Raw genomic sequence first — 26094 nt, forward strand, 5'->3', positions numbered from 1 at the left:
AGCTCTTGCCTTTCAGTTAAGGGAGATGTTAATACATCTCTCATGGTATGTGAGAAAACATGCAGATAATCATCTATCAGTAGGGCTATAAAAGATATAATTAATACAATTAGCAAATTTGACCTAATGGATGTATGTAGAACAATTACCAAATAAAAGCAGAAAATGTATTCTTTTCAGTTACATAGGAAACATTTACCAAAAAAAATTACCATATACTGGGCCATAAAGCAACATATTTTAAAGGATTTAAGTCATTTAATATATATATATATATATATTTTTAAGATTGGCCAATCTTTTTTTTTTTCTACTTTTTCTCCCCAAATCCCTCCAGTACATAGTTGGATATTTTAGTTATGGGTCCTAGTTGTGGCATGTGGGACGCCACCTCAGCATGGCCTGATGAGCGGTGCCATGTCTGTGCTCAGGATCTGAACCAGCGAAACCCTGGGCCGCCAAAGTGGAGTGCACGAATTTAACCACTCGGCCATGGGGCCGGCCCCTAAAATATATTTTCTGATAATGGTGGAATTAAGCCAGAAATAAGTATAAGAAAAGCATAACTAGAAAATACCCATGTTTGGAAATTAAATACATTCTGACCAATTTTGGGGTCAAAAAAGTAATCAAAATAGAGATTAGAAGATAGTTTGAACTGAAATATAATAAAAATATCTCCTAACAAAACTTGTGAAATGCAACTGAAGTTATTTTGAAAGTGAAATTGATAATATAAAAATGTATATATTATTAAAGAAGAGAGACTGAAAATTAATGAATTATCCATCTCAAGAACTTAGAAAAAGAATAGTAAAATAATGCCACAGAAAGTAGAAGGAAAGAAATAATAAAGAAAAGAGCAAAAGTTAATAAAAGAGGAAAGTCGTTATCCCAAACATTAAAAAAATTCTACAAATTGATAAGAAAAGCACAACCCAGTATATCACTGGGCAAGGAGCTTGAACAAGCATTTATAAGAGGATATCCATATGGTCCATGAACATGAAATGGTGCTTAATCTTATTAGTAGCCAAGGAAATATAAATTACCTCCTCAAAGAGATATTACCACACACTCTCCAAAATAGCTAACATAAAAAAATTGACAATACTAAGTGGTGACGAGGTTGTGGAACAATAAAACACATGGATTGTGGGGGTGTTACTTTGGTACAGTCTGTTTGGAAAACAGTTGGACATTATCTAATAAAATTGAAGATAATTTGTGACCCAGTAATTTTACTTCTAGGTATATACCCTAAAGAAATGTAAGCATGTACATACCAAAGGACATAACCAAGAATATTGTTAGCAGCAATATCTGTAATTAACGCTATGTATCTTTTAACATCATTTTAATTTGTTTTTCACAGCCAGGCACATTTATCCAGTCCTCTGTCTAATGCCGTGCAGATCGTTGGCATGAGTGCTACTCTTCCTAATTTGGAGCTTGTGGCTTCCTGGTTGAATGCTGAACTCTACCACACCAACTTTCGTCCTGTACCACTGTTGGAGTCAGTAAAAATTGGAAATTCCATATATGACTCTTCAATGAAGCTTGTGAGGGAATTTCAACCCACGCTGCAAGTGAAGGTAAGTCAGTATTGTTACATCACTACCACCAATACTTTGTATGTGATTTCATTTTCTAGCAACTTGTTAACAGTTTTTGAATTATGTTATGGATTAAATTAGGGATTGCAAAGTAGATAAATAGGCCTTACATACCCATTAGAAGGATTATTAATATTAAGCTCATAACTTTCATCTTAAAGAATTGGTGATGATGGTGAGAGAGGACATACAGTTGTGCCTTTAATTTAAATGATTATCATTTCCTATAAGTAATAAAAATGACTAATTTTGTAGATTTTTCTTTTTAACTGGGAAACAATTTTTCTTATGGCTTACTTTACATTAAACATTAATGTGGGAAAATTAACCTTTTGTTAAATGGTAGGTATAATATTTAATAGAGTAGAAAAGACATTATTTTGGAGTCACACAGACCTACCTCTGATACTTAATAGAGATACTTGATATGACTGTGTTATCGGTTGAATCATAAAACCTCTCTGAATGTAGTATCTTCATCTATAAAATGAGATGTAACATTTATCTTTAATATTGTAAGAAGGAAATATGATTTTTAAAAATTGTCTAGCATCTGGAAAGTGCTTGATAAATTCCCTTCCTCACCCTAAATACATTTAAAAAGTTTTAGTTCACAGTATTTTTCTGAGCCTGGTTCTTTAATCCTAAGGTTAAAGAACTAGCTCATCATCTGTGGAGTGAGGCATCTATTTTTATGCAGAGCTGTGCCTCTGAGTACTGAAATAGCTAGGGTAAGTTTAGAGCTGGGAATAAGTCTAAATTTATGTGTTCCAGTACCCTCATAGTTATGCATTTGTAGCCTCTGTATGCCTGGGATGGAATCTTATTCAGTTGCTTTGCTCTGTACCGCAAATTTCACCTGACTATGCCTTGGTTACCTCAATAAATATATATGTAAACACATTCATTTACTCTCCTGTTAATCTTTTTCTTCTCTTACCATATCTATGCCTCCACCCTATTTGAATCACTTTCAACTCTTACCTGGATTATTGAATAGCCTCATAATTGATCTCTCTTTCCCAACCTTGTCCCCTACAGTCTATGCTTAAATCAGGAGGTAGTGATCTATTCAAAATGAACATCAGGTTATGTAGCCATTCTACTTAAAAACTTGTGATGGTCCCCTGTTTCATTTAGAATGAGAGCCAAGGTCTCTGTAGTAGCCTACAGGGCCCTGCATGGTCTGCACCTGTTCCCCTAATGCTCTCAACCTCACCTGCTATACTCCTTCTCCCTCCCTCCACAGCCTTTTTGCTGTTCCATGATATGCCAAGAATCTCCTATCTCAAATTTTCTTTGTCTGGAATGCTGTTCCCCTCAGGCATCAGTATGGTTTACTCTTTTCATCTTTGGACCTTTACTCAAATGTCACTTTCTCAGACCTTCTCTGGCCACCTTATCTAAATTTCAATGTCCTCCTCTTCCTGGTCCCTATTTTCCCTGTATTATTTTTCTCCTAAGCACTTTTCAAAATCAAACATGCTGTGTTTTACTTATCTTGTTTTCATTATTATCTATGTCTTCCTATTGGAGCAGAAATACCCTGAAGCCAGAGCTTTTTTTCTGCTTTGTTCTCCATCCCCAGTGCCTAGAACAGTATCTGGCACATAGTAAATACTTGTTTAATGAGTGAATGGATGGATGAATTAATTAACCCAGTTTTGATAACTTCTGGTTTTTAGAACTCTCTGGGCCACCACTGGGCATTCAGGCATGCTCTTTGTTCTGCTTGAAATGTTTCCTCTGTCTCCCAGTTACTGTTCATTGAGATGATGCCTCCCCTCCTTCGTATCTCAGCTAAATCATCGTTTTCTCAGGGAAACCTTTCTTTCAGATATTTCTGTCAAATATGAGGCCTCAAAACATCATAAAACTCTCTTTTATAGTACGTCTTATGATTGTATTTTACATTTATTTGTTTAGCACTTTGTTTCCCCGGTGAGACCTAAAACCCTTGAAGATAGGACTTTGACTTTCTTTCGCTCACCATTATATCCCCATCCCCTGAGGATTGGAAGTCATTAAATATTAGTCGAGTGAATAGAAATACTTTCTTCTCGCCTTACATCATAATGAAGTTTATTTCTTCTTTCCTTTTGTTACTGACTTTGTAACAGATTTCTATTATGACTTTGAGTAGAAATAAACCTTCCCTCTGAAGCAAAATGAGTGACTTTAAACTGATGTGAAAATGTTTTGAAAACATCACTGCAGTGGCTATTTTGCTTTCTTTTTTAGGGAGATGAGGACCATATTGTTAGTTTATGTTATGAGACCGTTCGTGATAACCATTCAGTATTACTTTTCTGTCCATCAAAGAAATGGTGTGAAAAGCTGGCAGATACCATTGCCCGTGAGTTTTACAATCTACACCATCAAGCTGAGGGTAAGTTACTGATGGACATGAAAGCCTCCATACTTAGTACATTTGCTTGAAAGTAATATTAATAATTATATTAGCAAAGCATGGCTGTCTTTCATTGTTGCCATCACCTGCCCACTCAACACTCCTTTACAAAACTTTTTTACATTACAAAACATTACAAAATGTTTTTGTGCTTTTATGATTCCTCCTCTCCTTATCCTCCCTGTAGACAACGTATACACACACTCAGGCTAATCTTCAGTTTGTTATGATACTGGATTTGTACAGGTATATACTGAGGTTCTTCATCTGGGATTCATGGGCTTTGCGAGGGTGATCTTTGAAGCCCCTAAATTGTATATAAAACTTCACATAAACACATTTTTCTGGGGAAAGCAGCCATATCTTTCTTTGTATTTCCAAACTCTAAAAAGAATCACATATATACGTACATACATATATATATACACACATATATGTTTATATATACACATGAATATTAAAATTAGCTTTATTGAGGTATAATTTATATACAGTAAAATATACCCATTTGAAGTGTGAAACTTAATGAATTTTAACAAATATATATACCTGTTTAACTCCTACTGTAATCAACATATAGAACATTTCTATCACCCCAAAATGTTCTCTTTTCCTCTTTTGCTGTCAATCTCCCTCCTCTGTCCTCAGCCCCAGGAAACCACTGATCTGCTGTCTGTCACTCTAGACTAGTTGTGCCTTTTCCAAGAATTTCATATAAATGAAGTCATGTAGTATGTATGTGTCTTATATGTCTGGTTTCTTTCACTCAGCATGATATTTTTAAGATTCAAGTTGTTACATTTATCAATTTGTCCCTTTTTTATTGCTGAATAGTGATCTAGTGTATGGCTATAATCATTAGTTTATTTTTTTACTGATTCTAGGATGTGCACTGTTCCCTCACCACTTTTACTAGGCTGTGGTCCCTTGGGGTCCAAGATAAGTGTAGGGAAGACAGAGACCAGTTCTGTCACAGAATATTAGGATATTTATGACTTTATTATGCCAATGGCATCATGAGAAGGCTCTGCTCCAACATTATAATATCTCTTCTAGTTCCTTCTTACTTGATATTTTCTGTACTATGCCAACTTATATTCCTTATGTTATACCATGATAACTTATATTCCTTAATAACTAGAAACATTACTATTATTTTCTTTGCTTGTGGTTCTGTTATTTTGATTTATAGCAGTGGTTCTCAAATCCTAGTGCTTGGACCTGGAGCCTGGACAATGATGAAATTTTCATGAGAAAAGTAAAGGCAAGGCAGCGCATTTTTCATAAAGCTGAAGTTTAAATTCTGAAATTACCCCTACTAATTTTTTATGTTAAAATGACTCTTCTTTTTAAATAAAGATATTCATTAATGATAATTTAAAACAATTTTTAATTGTCCTTAGCATAATAAAACATTGGCAACCCTTTGTGGGTCATCAAAATTTTAAGAAAAGTTTACCTAAAAAATTAAAAAATATGAGATACATTAAAATATATTTTATGAGACATTTTACTAATTCAGAAACCCCAAATTCTGGGAAATTCTTTAAGAAAACATAGTTCCTGCATCTAAGAAAGTTAAGTCTTATTGGGGGAGAAGTTTACACAGAGAGGTAAAAACAGAAGGTAAAGTGTGATTAATTACCACATTGCTACGAAAGAGGCTAAAAAAATTGTCGTATAGAACTAGTCTCCTAGATGGTTAGTGGGGCACACTCTGAGCAGGGATTTTGATTTTTGGGCTGTGAGTGGTAGTCAGTATCTGTAATCCTCGCCTTCCTTCAGCTGGTTCCTTTGATCCCCTCCTGTGGGTTTGATCTCACTCTAGTATAGTGTTTCCTAAACTTTGGTAAACATTAGAATTGCCTGGGGAGATTTTAAAATTTCTAATGTCCAGGTTGCACCCTATTACATCGCAATGTCTGGGGGTGAGAGCCAGGTATCAGTATTTTTAAAGGCTGTGCAGGTGATTATTATATGTAGCAGTTTTGGAACCATTGCCCTAGTTTTCAGCTCTTTCATGGCTTAGGCAGATGGCACTTAAAGACATCCAGCCAGAAGTGAACAGTGTTGATAATTTTTTTGTGGCAGGATTGGTAAGATCGTCTGAACTTCCACCAGTGATACTGGAACAAAAGGGCCTCCTAGAAGTGATGGATCAGTTAAGACGTTCACCTTCAGGACTGGACACTGTATTACAAAAAACTGTACCATGGGGAGTAGCATTTCATCATGCAGGTATCCATATTTATAATCTCTTATTAAGAAGCCCCCCCAAAAATCCTCATAATTTTTTCATTTTTATATTTGCGTGCATTTGATTTCTTGTTAACCACACTTAATACTCTTAGATTTCATTTTAAGGAATTGTGTGAATGAGATTAAACAAGCGTAAAATGACCGTGTTTAGATTTACTTATCTGTATAGTATATAAATACTAGATATATGCTTTTTTGTACAATTGTGGAAGCAAATTCTAAAATTGTTACCTTTTTATACTTTGTTTCCTTAAAATCTAGGTTAGGGTGGTGCTTGCTTCCCTAATTTTATGCCACTCTGAGTGTCTCATTTTATCTCAAGGAGTATTGAAATATTCTCACGAATATATCAAAATCAAATTAATTTTAGAACATGTCATATTGTATTTTGAGAGAGCTAGGAATATTTAAAAATTAAATAGGTAGTCAAAATTGCAACAATTACGACAGTCACTGAATTAAATAACTTCTTTCAGGGAGTGGTCTGTTCATGATCATATGTGCTTAAGGATATGATTAAGAATATATAGTTTCTAAGATTGGGAATTTAACCTTTTCAATTTATATAAAATTTCTATCATGCTATATGTAAATAAATTTTTAAATGTATATATATATGTGTATGTATATACATACACACACATACAAAAGAATATTTTTATTGTATATAACTTATGCATACTAATAAAATGAATACCTGTGGATCTGCCAATTAACTTACAAACTAGAGCCCTAATGTTTTTTATTTTTTTTAAATAAAATAAAAAAGAAGCCAGATAAGTATATATCCTATAGGCTGTTTTTCATTTACTCATGTATTTATTCTTCAGACATTTATTTATGTCAAAACTATGCATGACCACAGTGTTGGATAGGTCCTGAAGATACTGTGATGAATAAGGCATGTCTCCACTCTCAAGGAGTTCAGTCTAGAACAGGGCTCAACAAACCACAGTCTGCTGGTCAAATCCAGCCCACCATTTTTTTAAAAATAAAGTTTTATTGGAGCACAGTCGTGCCCATTTGTTCTGTGGCTGGTTTCATGTGACAATGGTAGGGCTGAGTAGTTGCAACAGAGACCATCTGTCCTACAAAGCCTAAAATATTTACAGAAAAAGTTTGCCAACCCCTGGTTTGGAAGACATAGAAATGTGCTGGGGGTGGCAGATTATACTCTTAAATAAATAGACTGTGACAACTTCTTGTTTATAGTCATAGCAGTATCTTGAAAAAAATCTTTGGAGTCTTGTAGCAGATTCTCAGATCCATTTGTAAGTGATCGAGCACAAAATTTTCATTATATGTCAATAAATATGTGTTATTGTAACTTTGTTTTTTTAGGTCTTACCTTTGAGGAGAGGGATATCATTGAAGGAGCCTTTCGTCAAAGTCAGATTCGGGTCTTGGCAGCAACTTCTACTCTTTCATCTGGGGTGAATTTACCTGCACGTCGTGTAATTATTCGGACTCCTATTTTCAGTGGTCGACCTCTAGATATTCTTACTTATAAGCAGATGGTTGGTCGTGCTGGCAGGAAAGGAGTAGACACTGTTGGTAAGTGAGTTTGAATTTAATTGTAGAAGCATTGCTTAAGGACAGTGTCAGTCTATTTGAAATTTGACTAGTGCCTGGCAACCATTTTTCATCATGCTATATTTCTTTGTTATCCTAAGCAAAATGTCATCATTTTGGATTTACTTAATATTTATAATGAGTATAAAAGTTATAATGTTCATTTGTGGTCAACCATTAATTTTCTCAAAAGAGAATTAAGATTTTCTTTTGAATTATGTGCAATGAACTGATTCAGTAATGTTAATCAAGATGACTTATTACATTTAGCTGGAAGATAATTTTTAATTTCCAATATAGTCTACTATTTAGCAGACAAAAGGAGTAATTTTCATGAGTATTAGTTCTCTCTAAGAGACAGTTCAAATAGGGATCTTGAGAACTGGGAATCACTCTCAGACTTTGGGAATAGGAGCTTCACATACCATCTTTTTCTCTCTAAATTGGTGCTGGCTCTGAAAACACCTTTTCAGTTTCTTATCTTGTACAGCAAGTAATGATAATATTACCAGCAATCCAAACAAAAGTTTTGTCTTAAGCAATGAAGAGGAGGCTTGTTTGAATTAAATATCAAGTTAGCAGCAAATATTATTTATAACCTGCTACATTCTTCTGGGTGTGACTACGTTGTTATGAGTCTTCTACATTAAAGAACCTTGGGAGGAACGTTCTCTGTCACTCATCTTTCTTCTCTAGGATGTGGTTTATGGACTCCAATATTATACTATATATCAAATAAACGGGCAAATAGTTCTGTGACTACTGAAGAGAAATTAGGATATCCAGGATAAAAGGCAAAGTATTAATGGGAAAATAGGTGGAATATTCTGGGCACCAAAAGCTGGGTAGTATACTGAGGAAGTGACTTTTAGAATAACTGACTTGTCACGTGAAGTCCCCAAATATAGTCAATCCTTGTTATTTGTGGATTTCATATTTGTGAATTTGTCCACTTACTAAAATTTATTCCTGACCCCCAAATCAGTACTTGTGGGGCTTTCGTGGACATGTGCAGGGCAATGAAAAATTTGAGTCTCTGCCACATATTTCACATTTTTTTTGCGTTTTCTTGGTGATTTAACTGTTTAAAATGACCCCCAGGCATAGTGCTGAGGTGCTGTCTAGTGTTCCTAAGTGTAAGAAGGCTGTGATGTGCCCTACAGAGAAAACAAGTGTGTTAGATAAACTTGGTTCAGCCGTAAGATAGAGTACTGTTGGCTGTGAGTTCAATGTTAATAAATCAACAATATATGTTAAATAAGGTGTCTTTAAACAGAAACACATATAAAACAAGATTTTGTTTTGATTGATTAATGAAAATGTTGTGTCTAGAGGCTTCAGGGAAGCTACCCCTGTATATTCCCTGGGAGCACTGGTTCAGTATTCCCTAATTCAGCGTTGGCAGTGACTTTATGGAACGTAACTACCACCAATAACAAGAATCGACTAATTTATTGAGGACTAGATTAGTTAGAATGTAAATTCACTGCTGTAACAAAAGCTAAGATAATAGGTGCTTAAACAAGGTAGAAGTTAATTTCTTCTCATATAACAGTAGAATTGTAAGTAATCTGGGCTGATATAGTGACTCCAGTGTCAGGGACCTAGTCTCCTAGTTTATTTTTCCATGTTCAGCAATTTAGTTTTCCCATGGTATAAGATGGCGACTCCAGTCTCTGTTATCACATCTGCGTTTCAGCCATCAGGAAGGGGAGATGAGGCAGTAAAGGACACGTCCTGCCCTTTAAGGGCGCTTCCCTGAAACTGCACGCAGTATTTCTCCTCACATACAATTGGCCAGAACTTAGTCACATGGTTACATCCCCCAACTGCAAGAGAGGCTGGGGAATATAATCTTTAGCTAAGTGGCCATGTGCCCAGCTAGCACTTAGGGGTTTTATTAAAGGAGGAATGAGAGAATAGCCATTAAGTCTCAGCCTTGGCAATAAATGACTCCTCTGTCTATAATCTCTGAAGAGCTATTGATCTGCCCCCCTTTTAAGCCCTAAAAATTTTGGTGTTAAAAAAAAACCTACCAACTCATTGGATTTCTCCTATAGGTACTGAAGAAGTTTATCCTGCTTCTGTTTTTTACTTTACCTACAAAATATGCAGATTACATGTATATGTTTAAAGAGTGAGGGGAACAGACTAAGACATGCCCTTCCCATTTCTCTCTGCCTCCCTCTGCGCTTCCCCCAGCTCTGATTTCTCAGACTCACAGCTTTGGAGAGTGGAGTGTAAGTTTATTTTATACAGATACTCTTCTTTCAGGTCCAAAAGATCTTTAAGATAAGGTAGAAGATGAGGTTTTATTTGCCTTTCTACATTCTTAGCTTGTGCTTATCTTTCTCATGGGGAAGAGTAATTGGAAGGTTGGTGCCCTGGCTAATTATCAAGCCTTAAGTCAGATAACATTCCAACAAAACTAAAATATACCACAATAACTTTGTTTCTGAGATCCTGGAAGCTTCTGAGATTTTGGCTTTGCATAATGCTCCATTTCAGGATGGCATATGGTTTGCTCAGAACTTCCAGCAAGTGGGGAATGTGCAAACATAGTGTTTTACATCAACTACAAAGATGTAAATACTTGTTCATGCTTTTGGACTGTGTAGCATCTTTGCAATTTCTATGCATTTTATAAATAATGATAATATTTCCTGGACAGTTCATGATGTTTTATTTAGATTACACTTTAATCTTTCTGTGGATTTCCTGGAACCTTCCAGTGTAGGATGATGGTGCTTTGTGCCGAAATAGTGATTTGCAAGTTAAATAGTTAGTAATAAATAATTTGATGCTAATTAACTTCTCTATTGTGGTATAGTTACTACCTCCCCAGACAGGTGCGAGCAGGAACCTGGACATGTATACTGGCATCAATTTGGGCATTTTCATAAATCTTGATCATCCTGAAAAAGAGTTGTCCATTTTCTTGAAGAATCAAAGCCTGGAGGAGGTTTAAACAGCCCAAAGTGGCTTTAACCTTGCTGCTAATGCTAGTTGATCCATCTTCTAGGTAAATTTTTTTGTCTTAAGCTGGGCTATTTTGTAGTCACTATAAGAGCCAGGTGATATATTTTATTCACCTGTTTTTTTTTATGGCCCTATATTTTTGTAATTATATGTTGGATGAATAACCAATGGTCATCAATTTTATAGTCCCTTATATTTGTCCTATTTTGATTCTCAATTTGGCAGTCAGTGTTCGGAAAGCATCATCTGTATCTAGTCTCTGCCTTGGGTGATTAGTATATACCACCACAGTGTCACTTTTATTTTTCTCTAATGCAAATAGCCTTCATTTTGTCTCTTGAACATCTTATTTACCTGCTTCCTTTCCCCAACTATTGGATTCATTTTTTTTTTTTTTTTAAATTTTGAAGTCAAATTTTTTTTTTAAGATTTTATTTTTTTCCTTTTTCTCCCCAAAGCCCCGCAGTACATAGTTGTATATTCTTCATTGTGGGTCCTTCTAGCTGTGGCACGTGGGACGCCGCCTCAGCGTGGCTTGACAAGCAGTGCCATGTCCGTGCCCAGGATTCGAACCAACGAAACACTGGGCTGCCTGCAGCGGAGCGTGCAAACTTAACCACTTGGCCATGGGGCCAGCCCCTGGATTCATTTTTTAATAAAAGATTATGGTTTTCTCTAGTCTTAATTATTATAATAATAGTTTATGTTTGTATAAATTGTATATGTTTTTACTTTATAAGTGCTTGCACATGTTTTTGTTCATTTGATTGTCACAATAACCTAAGCATTTAATTAGTGAATGTTATAATGTAATTTCTAGGTATCCGTAAATATTTTTTTTTTTTTTGAGGGCGATTAGCTCTGAGCTAACTACTGCCAATCCTCCTCTTTTTGCTGAGGAAGACTGGCCCTGAGCTAACATCCATGCCCATCTTCCTCTACTTTATATGTGGGATGCCTACCACAGCATGGCGTGCCAAGTGGTGCCATGTCCGCACATGGGATTTGAACCAGTGAACCTTGGGCCGCTGAGAAGCAGAATGTGCGCACTTAACCGCTGCGCCACTGGGCCGACCCCTCCATAAATATTTTTGAATTTATATTATCATCATGTATAAATAGTAATAATTTGCATTTTCCTTTCTAGTTTTCAAAATACTTCTATTACTCTTATATACTTAATTATTCAATAATAATAGTTAATTCTGGGGTTGGGGAGAAACCTTTTTCTCTACCTTCTTAGGTTTTATGGCTAGTGCCTTCAAATTAAACTGAAAAATGACAGATTAACAGGAGAAAAGGCATACATATTTTATTGGATGTTAATATTTTAATTTTTTATGTGTACAGAAGCCTACAGAGAAAAGAAGTAAAGACCAAAAGAAATGATTAGATGCTGGGGGCTTATATACCCTTTTAACAAAGGGTGATAAATTGTGGAAAAGTGACAATACAAAGGAAAAGGGATTTTGGCTGCTAGGGGTGGTAAATTGTAGAAAGGTAAATATTCTGGAAACTAATGGAAGTTAAGGATTATTTGGTAAGGTTTGTGCAGACCCATCTTCGTGCTGACTTTCTGTTCTCAGTGATAAGAATTGTTCTCCTGCTGTGGGAGATGTGAAGGGGAATACCTTCACAAAGAGAAATTTATGTCCTCCCTCTAGGCAAATAAGGAGAGGGTGAAGAGCTCTTTCTGTGTTTGCTGCTTTCCAATTGCCTTCAGATTAAAATAATGTTTATGCCAAAGTGGCATATTTGATGTGGTGTATTCTGATCCCCTTCAATGCAAAGTTCAGAAAATAAAAACATTAGTGATAATTCTGTGACCATAACAACCACTGTCATCTATTATTTCCTTTTAAACAAGTAAGACAATTTAAATTCTCTTTAGCAGATATCTTATGGAAATGTGTGGGGATTTTGCAAATGTATGGTGTTTTGGTTATAGGTGAGAGCATATTAGTTTGTAAGAACTCTGAGAAATCAGAAGGCATAGCTCTACTTCAGGGATCTCTAAAACCTGTTTGTAGCTGTCTGCGGAGACGAGAAGGAGAAGAAGTAACTGCGAGCATGATAAGAGCTATTCTGGAGGTAAGAAAGAGTTCATTAAATTACCATTTATACCATTTTTACTATAATACAATGGTAGAACTTTAATATATGGAAAATCTTACCTGTGTGTTTCTTTCGGAGATTATTTGTAGCCTTCCCAAGTCTGAATTTTTCTATAGTGATTTCCTGGAGCTTAATACAGCTAGGGCTATATCAGTCTGTTTCAAAACAGTGAATCAAAAACCAAATGCCAGATTTAAAAAACTTTTTAGATAGTCCTTATTTTCTGAATTTAAAAAAGGTTGATAAAAATGGACCCTAGTTTCTCTGTCTAGATAATACCTGTTGACATTACAATACAATCAAATTACAAATACACATGATTAAAAGTTTCAGGGGCTGGCCCGGTGTCATAGTGCTCAAGTTCATATGCTCTGCTTTGCAGCCTGGGATTTGCTGGTTTGGATCCTAGGTACAGACCTACACACCACTCATCAAGCCATATTGTGGCAGCATCCCGCATAGAAAACTAGAAGGACTTACAACTAGGGTATACAACTATGTACTTGGGCTTTGGGTAGAAAAAAAAAGAGGAAGATTGGCAGCAGATGTTAGGTCAGAGCTAATCTTCCTCACCTGAAAAAAAGAAAAACTTTCAAACAGTATGGAAAGATCCAAAGTGAAAAATAAAACCTCTGCACAGAGTCCTCAAAGGTAACCCCTTTTAAGTGTTTCATGTATTCATCCAGAAAAGTTTTCTATTCATATACCAGCATGCCTTGCTGTTGCTTTCAGAACCAGTGCTGGGGGTACTGGTATCTGTATTCATACTCTTTTTTTCCCTCTTAGCTCATGGTTTGGAAAAAAACCACAAAGTAATTGATAACATAGGGTTGGTAAAGATGTAGAAAGTAGGTACTCTCATACACTGATGAAACTCTTTTAGAGGGCAACTTGGCCATACCTACTAAGATTTAAAAAAAAATGCACTTATCCATTTATCTAGCATATTCACATCTAGGAATTTTACCTAGGGATGTATTTGTGAAATTATATCAAATTAAATTACAAGAATATTTATTATACCACTATTGGTAATAAGAAAAAACTGGGAACAACCAAAATACCATTGATACTAAATAAATCTTGGTAAAACTATGCTTTGTGGTCATTAAAAACAATGAGATAGCTCTGGTTAGGATGATTTGGCATGTTTCCAATATATGTTAAATGAAAGAAGGCAAGGAGCAAATTAGTATATGTAATAGACTAGTTGCAGGAAAATGATATCCACAAGACACGACTGACTTCATCTTTTTCTACACCTATTTCCACCACTCTTCTGGGTGGGAAGTATTCAGTACTAGCATTCCTATATGCCCGCATATTTCAGAAGGAAAGATGAGAAGAATTGATGTGGTACATGACCATGAGCCATTAATACCTCCTTTGTAGATGTTAGTTCTCACATTTCAGATAGATAATAATTTATTTATTTTCATTTATGAGAAAATGTTTATCTACTTTTAAAGAAAACTTTTCATGTTGTCAGTAGGTGTTATCTACATTTATAATGAGTGATGATGGAAGAGTTAATAAAGAGTCTCTACATTAAGATGCTGAGAAGATTTTAAGATAAAATCACTTCATTACTTTTATATCGTGAGGGCCTACATGTCTAATTAAAAAGTTACAGAAAATTTCAAACCTCTTCTATCAGGTAATAGTTGGTGGAGTGGCAAGTACATCACAAGATATGCAGACTTATGCTTCTTGCACGTTTTTGGCTGCAAGTATGAAAGATGGGAAGCAGGGAATTCAGAAAAATCAAGATTCTCTTCAACTTGGAGCAATTGAGGCCTGTGTAATGTGGCTGCTAGAAAATGAATTCATCCAGATTACCGAAGCTAGTGATAGAACAGAAGGTAAGTATGACTTCTTAGTTGCAGTGTACTCACTTTTTCATCTTTAGTGGCTTAGAGCATGTAAGACTGCTTAGTAAAAGGAAATTGACTTTTCTGGCAGTATAAAAGGAAACTGATTTTTCAAGTAATGTGTCAACTCATTTTTAGTAAGTCAATGTTATGTTCAGTAATCATCAGACAATTAGCATAGAGCCTGCTCATAAGTATCTGTGCATTGGGCAAGATTCTGTTTGTAAAATTCCTCAGAGCCTAAAAGGTTAATTACAGAACATGGAAAGACAGTGTTTTGTTTTACTTTTAACGTTTTGTCTTTTATTTTCCTACTCCCACCTCCAAACCAGGAAAGGTATATCATCCAACACATCTTGGTTCGGCAACTCTTTCTTCTTCACTTGCTCCAACTGATACTTTAGATATTTTTGCTGACCTTCAAAGAGCAATGAAGGGCTTTGTTTTAGAGAATGATCTGCATATTGTCTATCTGGTAAGTTCTGTTTTTTTCACTATTGTGAATCCTGAGCATTGAAGATCCCCTAAGGGAACATCTTGTCTGTTTTCCTTGACTAGGCTAGTAGCGGGAGTAGAGAAAAAGAAGTAAGAAGAGAATTGTTGTAAAGTAATAAGCCAAATTTTCTAGTGACCTTTTAATCTATTTGCCTACTTATCTATTTTATCCAGCTTCCTTTCAAAAAGGATTTGAAGTGATTTATAAAAAACGTATTTTACAGTATACATGAGAACAGCAAAGGACAATGAGCTATCAGGAAATTAAAGATAAGATCATAATGTAAAACTCAAGCAAAAGTTGGTACATACACTTGCATGCCATTTAGTCATGTAAATTGCCATGGCCAACTTTGGTCCTGGGCTTTCTAGCAACTACAGTAAAAATTCATAAGATAAAAAACAAAAAAGTTGGGAAAAGCACTGCATTTTATTGCCTAAGAGAAATTTAGTCCTAAAAAGACATGACGAGACTTATATTCTTGATATAATCTCTATAATGAATGCAATAAAGAACTTTATAAAAGACAATCTTTTATAAATATTATTTCTTATAACAAAGATTTTGGTAAGGATTAGATAAAATAGAATTTGAGATCATGTTCTTTGGCAAGAACCTGGGCGGAAATACTTTATTTTGTCAGTTAAGAGCAGGTGTGGGGAGTGAGGTAAGCAAGATGGTGGAATAGGAGGTCCCTGGCTCTGTCCTCATCACAAAAATACAGATTAGCAACTAATCACAGACAAGAACACCTTTCTAAAAATCCCAGAACCTCATAGTGAGGTTGAAACACTCTCTTGGAGCACAAAAGCTAAGAAAAGGCACATTAGAAGGCTAAGAGCAGTGGTTCCACTTTGACTGCATTGCCCTTCCCCCAAGCCAGCACAGTGCCACACTGAGAGGGATGCCCTGGGCCTACAGTTTCTCCAGTATGAAAAAGAGAGCCCAAGGCAGACATCCAGCTTCACTAGCATTCCAGGAGTTCCCAAGGAGGTCCACTTCTCCCTCACCTCATGGAAACACTGAGGGAATAGGCAAGGCTGGACCACCTGAGACCAGCTAGGAACAGATAAGAGGGGTGGAACTCACAGTGATTAGTTTGTGGATTATGGTGGTGGCACTACATCTTTTCCAGCCACTTCACCCAAGCAGAGAGCCCAGCAAGCGGTTCCACCTGCCTGTGGTGCCAGACTGACTGCCCCATCTGGCCAGGAAGCAAATTGAGCAAAGCCTGTGGCCCTGCTCAACCAGGGAGCCTGACTGTAGAGCACAGCCTGGAATACTACACGATCACAGAGTTCATCCAATAGTCCCACCCAAGTGTGGAGCACAGCCTCTGGCCACACCTGAATATGGAGTCACTAGCAGCACCACCTGGTCAGGGAGTACAGTCTGTGGTCCTGCCTGACCAGAGAGCCCAAGCAGTGGCCCCCACCCAACCACAGAGTTCAGCCAGTGAGTCCACCTGACTATGGAGCCTGGCCATCAGCCACATGTGTCTGTGGAGCCCAGGTGGCAGTCCCACCTGACCAGGCAGCCCAGGCAGCAGTTTGGTCTGAATGCAGAGCTGAGGAAGTGGCCCCACCCAACCAAAGACCCTGGCAGCAAGCCCTGCCTGCCCTTCTGTGGACTTTACCAGCTGGCCCTTGGAGAACTCCAGGCTAGGCTGAGTAGTGAAGGTCTTTCCCTGCTGAAGCAAACCTATAAAGACTATAAGAGGTGACTGCTTCCTCAAATGCACAGACATCAACACAAGTATACGAGAATAATGACAAATCAGGGCAACATGACACCATAAAAGAAACTAATAAAGCTCTGATAACTAAACCTAAAGAAATGGAGATCTATGAACTGGCTGGCCAAGAATTTAGAATAATTCTCTTAATGAAAGTTATTCAGGAAAACAGAGAGGCAACTAAACAATGTTAGGACAACAGTCCATGAACAGAATGAGAAGTTTAGCAAAGAAACAGAAACCATTAAAAACAAACAGACAAACAAATAGAAATCCCAGAGCTGAAGAATACAATGACTGATCTGAAAAATTCAACAGCTTCAAAAGCAGACTCAATCAAGCAGAAGAAAGAATCAGTGAACTCAAAGATAGGTCATTTGAAATTATACATTCAGAGGAACAACAACAACAAAAGAATGAAAAAGAGTGAGAAAAACCTATTAGACTTATTGAACACCATAAAGAGAAATAGTATATGCATTATTGAAGTCCATGATGGGAAGAGAAAGAAAATGGCAGAAAGTCTGTTTAATGAAATAATGGCTGAAGACCTCCCAAATATGGGGAGAGATATGGACATCTAGGAACATGAAGCTAAAGGGACCTCAAATAGTTCAAAGAGGACTTCACTGAGACACATTATTATCAAATTGTCAAAAATCAAAGAATCAGAGAATTTTGAAAGTAGCAAGGGAAGAGAGGCTCGTCATAAAGGAAACCCATTCCTTCCTAAAAAAGGAAATCCTCATAAGGCTTTCAGTGGATTTCTCAGGAGAAACTTTGCAAGCCTGGATAGAATGGTATGATATATTCAAAATACAGAAAGAAAAAACTGCCAACCAAGAATACTATACTTGGCAACGCTGTCCTTCAGAAATGAAGGAGAGATAAAGACTTTACCAAATGAAAGCAAAGCAAGTTCATCATCACTAGATGAGCATTATAAGAAATGCTAAAAGGAATTCTTTAAGCTGAAATGAAAGGATGTTAATTAACAATATAAAAAACATATGAATGTACAAAACTCACTGGTAAAGGTATTTTTATAGTCATGCAGAATTCTGAATGTAATGGTGGTGTGTAAATCACTTTTAACTCTATACAAAAGTTAACGTCAAACGTATTAAAAATAACTGAAACTACAGTAATTTGTTAATGGATACACAATATAAAAAGATGTAAATTGTTAACATCAGTGACCTAAAATGTGAGAAGGTAGAGAAGTAAAAGTAGAGTTTTTGTATCCAATCGAAGTTATCAGCTTAAAATAGGATGTTACAGCTATATATACAATGGAACATCATTCAGCCATAAAAAAGAAGGAAATCTTGCCATTTATGACAACATGGATTAAGCCAGAGGGCATTATGTTAAGTGTAATAAGCCAGCCAGAGAAAGACAAATATTGTATGGTATCACTCATATGTGGAATCTGAAAAAGTCAAACTCAGAAACAGTAGAATGGCGGTTGCCAGGGTCTGGGTATGGGAGCCAGGGGGAGATGTTGGTCAACGTTCCTTTGGCTATTTGGGGTCTTTTCTTCTATATAAATTTTAGGATTCTTTGTTCTATTTCTGTGAAAAATTGTTGTTGGAACTTTGATAGAGATTGCACTGAATCTGTAGATTGCTTTAGGAAGTATGGACATTTTAATTATGTTAATTCTTCCAATCTAAGAGCATGGAATATCTTTCCATTTCTTTGTGTCTTCGATTTCTTTCAACAGTGTTTTACAGTTTTCAGTGGACAGGTCTTTCACCTTTTTGGTTAAGTTAATTCCTGGATATTTTATTCTTTTTGTTGAAATTGTAAATGGGGTTGTATTCTTAATTTCTCTTTCTGCTACTTCGTTGTTAGTGTATAAAAACGCAACTGATTTTTGTATGTTGATTTTGTATCCTTCAACTTGACCATGTTTGTTTATTATTTCTAAAGGTTTTTTGGTGGATTCTTCAGGGTTTTCTATATGTAAAATCATGTCATCTGCAAATAGTGACAGTTTCACTTCTTCCTTTCCAATTTGGATCCCTTTTATTCCTTTTTCTTGCCTATTACTCTGGCTAAGACTTCCAGTTCAGTTTACCATTTAACAGAACCTATTTTGGTTTAGTTGACTTTCTGTATGATTTTTTGTTCTTCATTTCACTGATTTCTGCTCTTTATTATTTTCTTCCTTCTTGCTTTGGGTTTACTTTTTGCCCTTCTATTTACAGTGTTGTAAAGTAGAAGATTAGCTTATTGATTTGAGATCTTTCTTCTTTTTTAATATAGGCATTTATAGCCACAAATTTCCCTCAAAGCAATTCTTTCACCATATCCCATAAGTTTTGGTATGTTGTATTTTCATTTGCATTCATTTCAAGGTCTTTGTAATTTCTATTGTAATTTCTTCTCTGACCCGTTGTTATTTAGTAGTGTCGTCTTTAATTCTGGGATTGTGAACTTCCAAAATTTTTTGTTATTTATTGCTAATTTCATTCCACTGTCAGAAAATATACTTTATGTGCTTTCAGTCCTTTTACATTTATTGAGGCTTGTTTTATTGTGTCGTGTGTGGTCCATCCTGGAGATTGTGTTCCATGTGAGCTCTAGGAGAATGGCATTCTGCTGTTGGGTGGAGTTCTATAGATGTCTGTTAGGTCTAGTTGATTTATAGTGTTGTTTAGTCTTCTGTTGATCTTCTGCTTAGTTCTATCCATTGTTGAAAGTGGGAGTATTTAAGTCTTCAATGATTATTTTTGAATTGTCTGTTTCTCTCTTCATTTCTGTCAAGTTCTGTTCATGTATTTTGGGGCCATGAATATATTTTCATTTGTTATATCTACTTGATGGATTGAGCCTTTTATCATTATATAATGTTGCGCTGATCTCTTAACATTTTTTGAAAAGTCTGCTTTATCTATTAGTATAGCCACTCTGACTTTGTTATGGTTCTGGTTTACATGTATTTTCCTTCCTTTTACTTTTGACCATTTATATTTTTGAATCTATAGTGTATCTCTTATAGACATCATATAGTAGAGATTCTGGAGATTCTGTTTTTTATCCAGTCTGTCAGTATCTGCCTTTGATTATATTATTTAAGCCATTCACATTTAATGTTATTATTGATATAGTTGGATTTACATCTTCCACATTTTATCTTTTTATTTTCTATATATCTCATGTCTCTTTTGTTCCCCTGTACTTCTTTTACTGATTTCTTTTGAATTAAGTGAATATTTTCTAGTATAATATTTTAATTTCTTTAATAAATTTTTATTTATATTTTTTGGAGTTATTTTCCATGGGGTTACTGAAGAGGTTACCATATACAGCTTAAAACTTATACTAACTTAATTTCAGTGAGATATAGAAACATTATTCTTGTATAGCTTTATTCCTGTTCCTTTTTTTTGTGCTGTTACTGTTATACATGTTACATCTATATGTGTTACAAACCCAACAATACATTTTTATAATTGTTATTTTATGTTTTTAAATAAGCTAAGAGAAGGAGAGCAAATGTTATGCTTATAGAGTTTGTTACATTAACATTCTTATTTTAGATTTATGTTTTTCTTTGTTTGTTCCTATGGATTTTAGTTATTATCTCTTATTATTTGGGCTATTATTGTCAACATATTGTATTTTTATATGTTATATACATATTGTTTTAGACAGTTGCTTTTTAAATTAGTCAAGAGAAGAAAGGAGGGAAATATGCAATAGAACCGTTTTTATAAGTACCCGCTTAATTACCTTTGTTGGCACTCTTTTTTGTGCTTGTGGAATTAAAATACTGTTTTAGGTCACTTTCTATCAACCTGAAGAGCTTTCTTTAGTGTTTCTTGTAAGGCAAATCTGCTAGCAACACATTTTCTGGTTTTTGTTTATCTAGGAATGTTAGTGTTATACCTTTCTTTTAGAAAATAAGATTCCTGATTGACAATTTGTTTTTCTTTCAGCAGTTTGAATATGTCATTTCACTGCATTCTGGCCTCCATTGTTTTTGATGGGAAGTCAGCTCTTAATCTTATTGGGTTTCCTTTGTGTATGGTGGTTGTTTTTCTTTTTCTGCTTCCAAGATTTTTCTCTTTTTTGGTTTTTTGCATTTGACTATGATGCATGTGAGTGTGGATCATTTTGAATTTATCTGATTATTTGAAGTTCACTTAGTCTCTTGGATATATAAACTAATGATTTTCATCAAATTTGGGAAGTTTTTAGCCATAATTTCTTAAACTGTTTTTTCTGTGCCTTTCTATATTCTTCTGGTACTTTTATTATGCATATGTTGGTGTACTTAATACTTCCCATATTTCTCTGAGGCTCTGTTAATTTTCCTCCTTTTTTCTCCCCTCTCAGATTACATAATCTCTATTGATCTACCTTCATGTTTGCTGTTCTTTTCTTCTGCCAGCTTGCATCTTCTGTTGAAATCAACAGTGAGTTATTCATTTCAGTTCTTATACTTTTCAACTCCAGAATTTCCATTTCAGTTTTTTTTTTAATAATTTCTTTCTCTTTACTCGTTTTCTCTACTTGATGAGACATGGTCATCAGACCTTCCTTTACTTCATTAAGCACGGTTTTCTTGTGTTCTTTGACCATATCTATAATGTCTGCTTTGAAGTCTTTGTCTGATATTTCCAACATCTGGAACCTCTCAAAGGTGTTTCTTTTGCCCGTTTTTTTCCCCCTGTGTTTGGGACACACTTTCCTGGCTTTTTTCATGTCTCAGAGTTTTTTTGTTGTTGAATCCTGAACTTTTTAGATAATATATTGTATCAACTGTGAATATTTATTCCCCCTTTCCCTCCCTTCTCTTTCTATTTTCCTGATTCTTTCTTGGAAATCATACAAAATATTTAAGATTGTACTTAGCATTATGATATTGAGATTAAAAGTGTCTGTGAGTAAAGTTCTTAGATTCTTTAAAATCCAGTTTGTACACTTAGTGATCTCTTTTCCTTTTCTCTTGGCCATGAGTTGTGAATAAATGAAGTTTCCATAAAAATGAGGTATTATCACATTCAGAAATTTTTCCAAGTATTGAAGACTTTGTTTTTAATATGAAGTTTACAGTTACAATTTTGTTCCTTTTGTAGTGCAATAGTTTTAGCTAATGAATGATGCTTCTTTCCTTTAGGTTACACCTATGTTTGAGGATTGGACTACTATTGATTGGTATCGATTTTTCTGTTTATGGGAGAAGTTGCCAACTTCTATGAAACGAGTGGCAGAGCTAGTGGGAGTTGAAGAGGGATTCTTGGCTCGCTGTGTGAAGGGAAAAGTGGTAGCCAGAACTGAGAGACAGCACCGACAAATGGCCATCCATAAAAGGTAGGTGTGAAGGAGCTTGGACTATCTAGTATTTAACACAGTATTGAATATACAATAGATAGCCAGTTAATTGTAATCACTTTAATTATCATTAAAATAAAAGTTTTGCCTGAGTATAGTAAAAATTTTCAATTTCCCGTGTTTACTGAATTTATTGATATTTTAGTTTCTTCCTTGCAGCTTGTAGTTTAGAAACCATTATATATGAAGACCTTTTGAAGTAGAACATTTAATTACTTCCTTTCCTTAAAGAAGGTGTGAATCAGAACCCCCAGCTTAATGTGGCTTCATTTGAGAATATGTTTTGTATCATCCTTAGAAATGATTCATTACCAGAAGGGAAGAGCCAATTAAAAGAATCAGATGGGGAAATTGCACAGGCTTTTAGCGTCTTTAAAATAGAATAAAATTATTATTTTTTAAAGCATTAGTTTCTAGTATGTTATTTACAACACAGTCAAGTTTAAATTTTATGGGGATTTATATACTTGAATTATTTGTAGCACTATTGCCTTTTAGATCAACACTGGTTTTTATAATCAAATTCTGTCATTTTATTGAAATAGTTCATGATCATATAATTGTGTATGAAGAGTTCTTTAAAGTTTTTGTGCCATCACATTTCTTGAACCTTCAAGTCTTTGAAATTAGTTAGCAGTATTGGAATATAGAGGAAATCTTTTTGTTATACAGATTTTGGTTCTTTGCTATAGTACTAATTTATGTCAGAACTTACTTTAGAAACAAAGATCTTAGTCTTTGTCCACTACTCCTATATCCTACTAGGTATTTTCTTAGAGTGTATAAACCCTTTCTTGCCTTTTTGGTTCTTACTTGTTTCACAACATACATTGTACTTTCATAGTAGACATAAGTGATGTCGTACCATACTTTTTGGTGATTTACTTTCCAGGTTTTTTACCAGTCTTGTGCTATTGGATTTAATCAGTGAAGTTCCCTTAAAGGAAATTAATCAGAAATATGGATGCAATCGTGGACAGATTCAATCTTTACAACAGTCGGCTGCTGTGTATGCAGGTCAGTTAAACAAGGGTTTCCACATTTATTTAAGAATCTGGTTTGAGGTCAAGTTAAGATTACTGTTTTTCAAATTCCATTTTATTGTAGCTTCTCTGAAAATGAGGGCATCATGTCAAGCTATAATTTTGTATAGTTCTTGTCATCATCAGAATACCTAAAACAGTGGCTCCTCTGGGTTCCGTTACCCTGCTATGGAAGACTGGCAGCTAGCTGAGTGTCTCCACCTTAGTCCCATTCCATTCCTTAGCAACTGCTGACCATCTCTCTTCTTTCTGTTTTTTTTCTCCTTCTTCTTCTTCTTCTTTTTTTCCCCCCATTGCAAGAAGAAACACACAAAGTTCCCAATGGTTTCCCTTTTCTCATCAAGTTACTAATTAATACTTGTTATTGAGGAGGAGGACGGTAAATAGAGAGGGATTTCTGGACTTCTGTCTGAATGCTGTAAATATTATCTCTTCTCTAAGGAAACGCTCATCTGCCTTAATAAAATTAAACCCATATCTTCTAAGCTAGGCAAACAGGGAAGTTCTGAGTCTGATTTTACCAAGAAATCCTTACAAGCCCTTAGGAAAGAAACCTTAGGCTGCTGGAGAGTGTGTGTATTTATATATGTAAGAGGTTTCATTGTGAAATTGTGTGCATATATGATAGAGTACTGAGGGAAAGAGGAAGGGAGAGAATGATAAGAAGGGAGAGACTCACCCTTTAACTTACTGGCATCAAAGATCTCGGATTGCCTCTAGGGTTAATATTCTCATAGGGAAATGATTTTCTTAATGACTTGGCACTTGACTGCCTTGGCCTCTTTACTTCAAGAAGGTGTAGGGGCTGGCCCCGTGGCCAAGTGATTAAGTTCGCGCGCTCTGCTTAAGCAGCCCAGGGTTTTGCTGGTTTGGATCCTGGCTTGGACCTAGCACCATTCATCAAGCCATGCCGAGATGGTGTCCCACATACCAGAATCAGAAGGACCTACAACTTGAATATACAACTATGTACTGGGGGGCTTTGGGGAAAAGAAGAAGAAGAAGAAAAGAACATTGGCAACAGATGTTAGTCCAGGGCCAGTCTTTGAAAAAAAAAAAGGTATAGCTATTGAGCTGGGTAACTTTTCTTTGAAGAAATTATCAATGGGAGCTTCAGTTTTTGTAATCCTCTCAGCATTTGAATATTTAAATCAGCTCTCTTGTTTTCCTCTAGGTGGAAAGAGTCCCTCACCTGTTTTAAGAGTTCTCTCCTAAAAAAGAAAGGAAAGGAGGGTGAGAGAGAGGAATGAACTAGGGTGAAGGCTTTTTGTTTGTGTTTATGTGCTCTGCCTCAGTTTTTTCAAATGTCAAGTTTGTGACTAAGAATACATGAGATGATATTTAATGTGTTTAGCATATTTATTCGTTGATTAGCTGGGCCCTTATTTATCTGCTCTCCTGTTCAGTTACACCTTGGGTCTGTTAAACTTTTACAGTTCAGCAGGAAATAGAAAAACAGTGAAACAAAAGTGCATCTAAAGAAATAGAGAATTGGTCTATAAAGAGTTTTTAATTCAGTAAATATTCTGTGAATATTCTAGGGATGATTACAGTATTTTCCAACCGCCTGGGCTGGCACAACATGGAACTGCTACTTTCCCAGTTTCAGAAGCGTCTTACATTCGGCATCCAGAGGGAGCTGTGTGACCTCATCCGAGTGTCCCTACTTAATGCACAGCGAGCCAGGTTCCTCTATGCTTCCGGTTTTCTTACTGTGGCAGATCTTGCCAGAGCAAATATTGCTGAGGTGGAGACTGTTTTGAAAAATGCTGCGCCTTTTAAAAGGTAACAAAGTCCCCCTGTCTACATAGGGTTATTAAATGAAAAATAAGGTCAATTTGTAAATAATAGATAATGTATTACAATGTTTTTCTCTTAGATAATATCATGACATACTTGGTGTAAGTAGAAGAAAGTGTGGCTGCTTTTTCTCCTTTTGGGATTGCTTTCTATTTTGTATATTTTAAAAATATTTCATGCCTTAAAAGACACTTCTAACAGTATCATAATTCTCTCCTAGAAAGACGAGTGAAGGTAAATTACCAATGCTTTCTGCTTTAATGGATTTTTATTTTCAGTGTATATCCAGGGCTCATCTTAGACTTCCTTTAGACCAGAGCACTTTAAAATGTACTCCTCTTGAATGTTCTTTGGAACACTAGTCCCTCAAAACAATTTGTGTGAAGAGTATTCCTTGACTATTGTGTGTGTGTGTATGTGTGTGTGTGTATGTGTGTAAACAATTCATTGAATGGGCTGGATTCAGCATATAATCAAGGAATAGCTTAATTATTTTTTCAACCACTGTTCTTTGAACAGACTCTTATATGAAATCTCAGCCAGATCCTGTAGCTATTTAGGCACTTTCAGATACTAACAGTTTTATTTTCAGGTATTAAAATTTTGTTCTAAATTTAAAAATCAGTCTGGTTTCCGGTTCAGTTCTTCTTCCTTCCCACTCAGTTTAGGCCTGACACAGGCTCTGAAACTTGTAATATGTGTGGGAAGAGATGGAGGGTAGTCAAATGAGGGGCCTTGCTGCCCAGCACCACCTCATATCATGGGCTCTGCCCTGTGCATTCTGCAGCCACCCTAGGTATGGCTTCAGTGGGCCCTGATGTAGCATGTGCTACATCCAGCATAGCTGTGGAG

General features: G+C 35.7%; 1 protein-coding gene across 1 annotated transcript in view; it reads left to right on the forward strand.

The window, feature by feature from the left end:
• POLQ (DNA polymerase theta) overlaps positions 1–26094 on the forward strand; it is a 119795-nt gene that overhangs the window by 28892 nt on the left and 64809 nt on the right. Inside the window, exons 9-18 of the mRNA XM_008516178.2 lie at positions 1376–1595; positions 3858–4005; positions 6118–6264; positions 7627–7839; positions 12785–12927; positions 14609–14813; positions 15155–15297; positions 22185–22378; positions 23292–23416; positions 24984–25227. Coding sequence (XP_008514400.2) covers positions 1376–1595; positions 3858–4005; positions 6118–6264; positions 7627–7839; positions 12785–12927; positions 14609–14813; positions 15155–15297; positions 22185–22378; positions 23292–23416; positions 24984–25227 — 1782 coding nt within the window. The remainder of the gene's footprint in view (positions 1–1375; positions 1596–3857; positions 4006–6117; positions 6265–7626; positions 7840–12784; positions 12928–14608; positions 14814–15154; positions 15298–22184; positions 22379–23291; positions 23417–24983; positions 25228–26094) is intronic.

The sequence above is a fragment of the Equus przewalskii genome, chromosome 18 (genome assembly GCF_037783145.1).
Source record: "Equus przewalskii isolate Varuska chromosome 18, EquPr2, whole genome shotgun sequence".
Lineage (NCBI taxonomy): Eukaryota > Metazoa > Chordata > Mammalia > Perissodactyla > Equidae > Equus > Equus przewalskii.